General features: G+C 26.2%; 1 protein-coding gene across 1 annotated transcript; it reads right to left on the bottom strand.

Moving 5' to 3' along the window:
* Positions 1–1,021: 1,021 nt before the first annotated feature.
* Positions 1,022–5,954, bottom strand: LOC107471444 (cytokinin hydroxylase-like). The gene is made up of 4 exons (XM_016090904.3): positions 5,627–5,954; positions 3,779–4,247; positions 2,453–2,828; positions 1,022–1,441 (listed from the first exon to the last, which is right to left on the bottom strand). The coding sequence occupies exons 1-4, from the start codon at positions 5,901–5,903 to the stop codon at positions 1,022–1,024; spliced, it is 1,542 nt and encodes a 513-aa protein (XP_015946390.1). The 5' UTR covers positions 5,904–5,954.
* Between the last annotated feature and the right edge of the window lie 2,114 nt (positions 5,955–8,068).

The following is an 8,068-nucleotide window of genomic DNA, read 5'->3' as shown; positions in this document are numbered from 1 at the left end:
TCTAATTTCTCTTCCTTCTCATTAAATCAACTTTGAGACTTCTGATACTTTTCATCTGGAGTACATTATATTTTTTGGAGTACATTATCTAATGGAATTTTTCCAATTGAGATATTAAAAAAATATTATCTAATGGATAACGAAGAGGAAGAAAACAATTAAAAAAAATTCTAAAACAATAATTACTGCTATTCATAAAGAGAGTGGTTTGAGGAGATATGTTGCTAGTTGTTCAAAAATATATACTTTCTACTCTTAACATTTGAATTTAGCTTAATTTGATTAAAAATGTTTTAATCTTATACTTCAATCAAAATCTTTAATAGTCAATGCTAAGCAATAAATTTTTTTTTTCAGTTCGACCGTCTTTTCTCTTTCCTCTTCTTCAGGTCTTGCTCATTGAAAATTCTCTACACGAATAAAGTTAAAAAACTTGCTTAATTTTTATTAGCGTATAAACCATTTAAAATGATTAAGATAATACACACGATTAATAATTATGTATAATTACTCTGTATATAGTTTTGATTATTATTACTCGTTATTATTATTACTATTATATTGAGCAAATGAATTTGACTGGTTGTAGGTAAAGAATTGTGTTACAATACAAAAATTTGAAGAGTTTAGATACTAAACTTAAAACATAGATATATGATAAAATATTTAAAATATAATAGAAATTCACGTATAATTCTCTATATATAAAGTTGTCAATTTTGAATAATTCTTTAAGATTCTAGAAACTTTGTATTAGAGATACCTAAACCTTTGAGTTTGATTATGTTACTTAAGATTTATAGCTATTTAGGGTATTGTAGATATTTAATCGCTCACAATAATCAAAGGACAATCTTATAGATTATTAGTGAGTCACATAAAAGCTTAATTTTTATGCAAAAGATATTAAAACTCACATGATTCATCCTTTTATTTATTTATACAATAATATTAAAGTTTTTTTTTAATACATCACTTATCATCATGATGCCTATAAATAAGTCTATTATAAGTTATGGTCTTATGGATCCAAGGGCTTGAAACAAAGTTGAACACCATGCTTAGGCTTAATTGTGAGAACAACCACAGGTGCATGCTTATAGTTATCTGAAATGGTGAAGCTAAACTTAGAGATAAGCATGGACAAAATAATCTTGGCTTCCATAATGGCAAATGATTGTCCAACACAATTTCTGGGGCCAGAGGCAAATGGTAGGAACCGGCCAGGCATGAATGATTTTGAAGCAAACCTTTCTGGGTTGAATTCATTTGCATCTTTGCCCCAAAGTTCTTGGCTATGGTGAATAGCTAACACTGGAATCCAAATTGATAAGCCTTTAGGGATGTAAAGATCACCTAATGCAATGTCTTCAAACACCATTCTTGGAAGCACAGTTGCTGGAGGATACAGCCTCATTGATTCGTTAATCACCATGTTTAACTGCAACATCATCAATTGTTATTAAGATTATTATCGAAAATACTATTTGTACATTAAAATTAGTCATTAAAATTAACTATAATATATTTGTGATTAAAAATATATATATATTATTTAAATTATTTTCATGTATTTTATATTTCAATATATATTTTATACTAGTTACTAATTTTAGTATACACTTAATATAGTTATATTTGAATTGGTTATTAAATTGTGCAAGAAAATCAATGCTACTTTTTTTTTAGTCAACAATTTTTTAAGAAATTTAGGATTTTTTTAATTTGTGTTTTTTTAATATTTTTTAAAAATTTTGTAAAAAAATAAAAGCAAATAAGATAGAAAAAAATATCTTGGTAAAATCATCAATGGATTTAAAAGAAAAAATTAAAAATATTAAATATGTAAGATTTTTACCAATTTTAATTAAAATATCATAATATTTATTTATTTCTCAATAATGGATAATTATCTATTTTGACACGTCAACATAATAAAATAGTGATGTTAGAAAGAACAAAAAAAATAGTCTAATAAACTTATCTTATTTAACTTTTATTAATTCTAACAATAATAAAATAATAGAGTCACAGGCCAACACAAAATTAATCTATTATAGTGTAAAGCTATGTTAGTTAATCATATATTTTTGAGGTATTGAATTCAATTTCAAAAATAAAATAAAATAACAATGGGCAACGCTAAATAGCTCTAATGCAAAACTAATAAAAAATAAAATATAAATCATAAAAAAATATTCTAAAAAAATTTAAAAATGTGACAAAATTATTAAACATAATGTAAAGATTTGTTTTTACTCAAAAAAATAACCGAGATACAAAAAATTTCTTTCATATTGAATATGTTATTTTTTAAAATATTTTGTCATTTATATCTTTTAAAAATTCTTAACAGACTATGAAGAATAACAAGACAAATGAGTTCCTCAATCTCTACTAAGATTTAGTAGTAAAAAGGAAAAAGAAGAAGCTATAGTGATGAGTTACTAACCACAGTAAGCTTAGATAGTTGATCCATGGGAGGAGTAGTTTCCCCATTGAAGACCTTCCTAACCTCATCTCTGACTTTTTGTTGCCACTGTGGATTGCTTGCTAGCAACATGGTGGTCCAAGTCAGCAATATTGCTGTTGTTTCATGCCCAGCAAAGAAGAATGTTTTGCATTCATCCATAACAACTTGCAAATTCTTCATGCTTCCACCTTTGTTTTGCATCTCTTCTAGAAGAATACCCAACAAATCCTTCCCAAATGAATCCGCCTTACCTGTCTCAACACAATCTTTTCTGCTTTCTATGATCTCCATCAACAGCTTCTCCACTTCCACCTTCAATGTCTTTATCTCCTTGTTATAGCTACTAGGAAAAAACCTGCACAAATATAAAACTATTAACTAAAGTAAAAAATAATAAATTTTAACAATCTTAAGATAAAGCTTTTTGTTACTAAACATTTCTGAATATAATATTAACTACCTTATTGAAAAAAATTAGATCAAATCAAATTCAAAATGATAAATTACGACATATATTGAAATAAAATCACCCAAAATATGTTCATATGTGAAATTATATCAATACTACAGAAACTAAATTAATTAATCTATTCCATTTAAAAATGATAATTTTTTCATCGTTACCCTTGTTATTTTAATCAAATTATGGTGTTATTTATTATTATTATAATAGGCAACATAAAACTAGGAACGGCAATATGTATCCTACCCACGGTACCCAACTCGATCCCACCCGTTCGGATAGGGTTGTCAATCCGATCCGCAGCGGATAAGATTGGGTGCGGGTCGGGTAGGGTGCGGATTGAGCTTCAACCCTACCCGACCAACCCGCACTCTATATATGTTTATATTATATACTTATATAAAAATATGTTTTAAGTGGATGTTGAATCAAAGATCTCTCACTAAATGCAAAAGATCCTTAGCCACTAAAAGAAAATTATTAATTGATAATTTAATATTTTTTTTTACATAAAAATCAGTTCTATTTTAAATTATCATCAAGTTATATAATAGTATTGTATATTTTTTGTAACCCACAGATTAAGAGCAGATAGGGTTAGGATTGTGATATTCTCAACTCGATGGTAGGATAGGGTTGAGTTTATATAAAAATCTCAACCGGCGGATAGGATTAGAGTTGGATTCAAACCTTACCCTACTCATTGCCACCCCTAATAAAAATAATATTAAATATACCATTGCTATTAGAATTTATAGTTGAAATTATAGTTAATTAAATAACTTGATTAAAAAAGTATGTCAAATTATTTTACGATTTTCAACTATTATCTTCACTAATACCTGCTTCCTGGAACGCAAAGATGGCGAGTGGCTTGAGCAACAAGTTTCTGAAGCTTTGTAAGGAGATGAAATATTTGCTTTCCCTTGTTGTAATTAGTACCAAACTCAGTCCTTGAGATAATATCAGCAGTGAGGTTGGTCATATACTCTCCAATCTCCACCTCACATTCTCCAAACTCCAAAGCAGTTTCCAATGATTGGATCATCTCCTTGGTGCATTCCACCATGTGCCCTCCATATTCCTTGAGCCTCTCTCCCATGAATGCAGGAGCAACCATGTGACGTTGATTGTACCAATCTTTACCATTAGCCATCAACAATCCTCTCCCAATGAAATGTTTAGTACCCTGTTGTTGTTGCCATGATTTTCCGCTTACAGAATTGTATTTTGACAAGAACTGTTTGATCAATTCTGTATCTGTTAGGCATAGCCTTGGCTCTATTCCATTCCAATATATAAATCTCTTCCCTGCACAAAATGGGTCCGTTCATATGTAAATCAATTACCAATAATCTATAGTGGATCTGTAAGAAAATCTAATCGAATGATTCCTAATTAAATGAAAAACAAAGAATTTGTAGAAAAATCTGCACCAAATAAATCCACAGCATAGCAAAATGTTGTCCATGATATCTACATCTTAAGAACTATTTACCTATAGATTTTTTTCAAGTAAAATATTATTGACTGGCGTAACTACAAATAAAATTATTTATCTAGTTCAATTCAAAGTGCAAACAGATTAAAACTATACTAATTTTTGGCAAATCACATAAATTAGATAGAATTTAGAATTTAATTCTAAAACCGAATCTAATTCAATCTAAGCTATATAATATGATATAATATTATTATTTTATTATTAAATTTAAGATAATTATTTAGCATTTAATTCATTGCATATTTTTATCTTACTCAAAATTAATATAATATTTAATTTGTCTCTTGAAATTTGAAGTCAGACTTAAATTGACCTATAAAATTACAATTGACTCAATTTGACTCCCAAAATTTACAATAATAACTCACATTAGTTTCTGAGATTTTTATGAACGGCATGTTAATTCTGCACATGTTAATATTTGAACTCATCATCTAAATTCCATGTGACTAAAGTGATACCTATTAGATCTCCTAAAAATTTAATTGGCTTCCCAACTAACATCCTCACCAAGACAACAATAACAAGTTCAATTTGAAAATTTTGCAATCTTGGAAAAAATAATCAAGCTTCTAGAACTCTAATAAATTTAGATCACATGAAATCTGGCGCAAGGAATCTTAATCACATCAGGGTAATATATAAAATCAACACGTCATTAATGGAGATTAACTCGAAGGTTAATATGAGTTACAATTATAAATTTCAGAATCTAATTTAAATATGTTAAAATTTTAAGGGTCAAATTAAATCTGACTTCAAATTTCAATGACCAAATTGAGTATTAACTCCTTATTGATATTATAATTTAGTGAGTATTTTATAAATATAAAATAAAATTTATTTATCAATCTAAAATCATTTATATTTTTTAATATCAAGTCTTAATTTTTTTAAAATCAAATAAATTGATCTAAGACAAATCACAATAATTTAAATTGAATTAGATAAAATTTAAAATAAAATTAAAATCGATCTAAACTGCAACACAAATTGAATACCCTAATTTTGACCATTACACCCGAATTTTGTTATAAATTTGTAAAATTGAGGTAGAAAATCATAGGGTACTTATTAACGTTGATAAATCAGTAGCAAATTCGCAATCAATTTGCTATTTTATTCAGTAACATTTCAAGGTGCAAGTAGCTAATTAAGTGTGAATAAGGAAATATAAATAATGTACCATATTTATTGGACCATGCAACAAAATGGGGCATAATGCGATCAACAATGTCGTGGCTAATGTGTTTCATGTCTTGAGAAACAGCTCTTGAAACAAGGGAGGCCATGTCTGGAATGTTGCCGGTGAGAAAACGGGGTTTTGGGCCACGCACACCTTGCTTCTCCATGATTCTCTTGATGCGTAGTGGGGTGAGCAAGTACCATGAGATGGCATCAAAAGCAGACTTCAACAGCAGAGTTATAAGAACAGTCAACAAGGCTGCCACAATCATCATCATACTATTGGGGACAAAGGGTTAGTTGTACTAGGATTTTGTATCACTATATGATCCTCTCTATATGGGTGGAAATTTGGGGATCATATATATATATATGAAAATAATATAACAAGAATTTAATTCAACGTAAGAATATTTAATATTACGTATAAATTAAAAGATCTTTTTATATTTATTAACGACAAAAATACTTTTAAAATATTTTAAAATTCAACAAGAAGAGTAGTTAATCATAGAAAAAGACATATTTAATTAAAAGTAATGCTACACATTCAAGTTTTTTTTTATGAGTTAAATCTAATCAAGTTAAACAATAAGACTTAAAATAATGCTAGTTATAATTAATTTTTGTTATGTTAGATCAACTTAGTTGAATTTGGTTAACAAAAAGACTTGAATATGTAGTATTATTCTTTAATTAAATAAAATTTATTTTCATTATTAAAAAGATCCTACATTTTTTTAATATAAAACTCTAATATCATGTTATGAAATTATTCATCCTAAAAATTTAAGTGAATAAACAAAATAACATAAATAATTATATCTCTAACAAAATTATAATACATGCTATATTTTCTAGTTAGTATATTTTTTTTAATTTTTTACAATATTTTTTAAATTGTCTGACCAATAATTAATTTTCGTAAATTGAAATTTTATTTAAATGTTGGCCGCTCACCAATAAATTTATTGCATGCACAAAGCGAATTTTTAGATAGTATATATGAATGGAGTAAATACTTCTTTTGACACATTTAATGGAGTCAATTTTGATAAGATCTCTTCCACATTAAATTTTTGATACAGTTAATGGAGTCAGTTATGATAAAGTTTCCTTCCATCTTAAATTATGATACTTGAAATTTGAAAAGGAAAGAGTTATTTTCGGAATTAAATTACAGGATTTTTTTATATATATATAATTCTATTTAAGAATTTAATTAAAGAAATATATTTTTTATTAATATCAGTCAAATTTTAAATTATATTTTTAATTTAAATTACAATTTAAAATTCTAAATATTAATGGTAAATTNATTTATATTTTTGTTGTCTACGATATTCGCCAATATGATAAATCAAAAACTAATTTATTAAGTAAACTAATAAACTAACCACTAAACTAACCCAACTTGATTTTATTATTTAAAAATTTTAATCAAACATAATTTACATTGTTTACATACTTTTAGGTCATTTTAGATAGATCCATAAATGATTTTTTTTTTTTTACTTTTAACTTATGAAAAGTTATAGCATTAATATTTGATACAATTTTTAAAATTAATTTGTGACTTTTTAAAAAATTATTTAAAGTATTTATAGAGGAGAAGTAAAAAATTATTTTTTTAAAAAATAATTAAATTAAGTTATTTATTCAAATGTTCTCTTAATTAATGAAGAGAGATATTATAGTATAGAATGAATTTTAATATTTTTTATAGATAATTAAAACTGTAATTTATAGCAACAGTAAAACATTATCTAAGTATGGTAAGTCAGTTATATAGATTAACAACGTTACTGCGAGTATCGTTTATACTGTTAAAAGGTAATTTTAGTTCTTGTGGTATTTGCTGTGTTAGATAATATTATTTTTTTTATCGGTTTAATTTTTTTGAATCGAGTAATTTTAGGTCGAAGCACTATATCCAAAACATTTAGAGTTCCATCAGTTGTAGATTTGAATCATTTTAAAATTATAAATCTTTCGATCATTGATAACATTTTGGTGATAAAAAATAAGTTAAAATAAACAGAGATTATTTTTCCTAATTAAAGGCTCGCCTAACAGATATTATTAAAAAACATGATTAATTAGTATGATAGAATACACTTGTTTTCATTCGGGTAATAAAAAATAGGTTAGATGGATCCAGCTATTTATAAGCGTACTTTGGTACAAGTTATTAATATATCAATCTCATCACTATGTTTATACCTTTTTAATGGACATTAATTTGTTCTTTGTATAAAAAATAAGACTTATTAGAATAATATTCACTAAACAAAAAAAAAAGTAAAAAATAAACTCATTTTTCTTAATACGAAACTGCACTCTTAAAATCTCTCTTCAAATAAAATTAAAATCAAATTAAAAAAAAAACCAACCAGTTCTTATTAATTATTATAGAGTAATGCTAGGGAACCAAAAAGGTATT

This window comes from Arachis duranensis, chromosome 10 (genome assembly GCF_000817695.3).
Source record: "Arachis duranensis cultivar V14167 chromosome 10, aradu.V14167.gnm2.J7QH, whole genome shotgun sequence".
Taxonomy (NCBI): Eukaryota; Viridiplantae; Streptophyta; class Magnoliopsida; order Fabales; family Fabaceae; genus Arachis; species Arachis duranensis.
The sequence above is the reverse complement of the archived record's forward strand: the minus strand, read 5'-3'. Positions and strand labels throughout refer to the sequence as shown.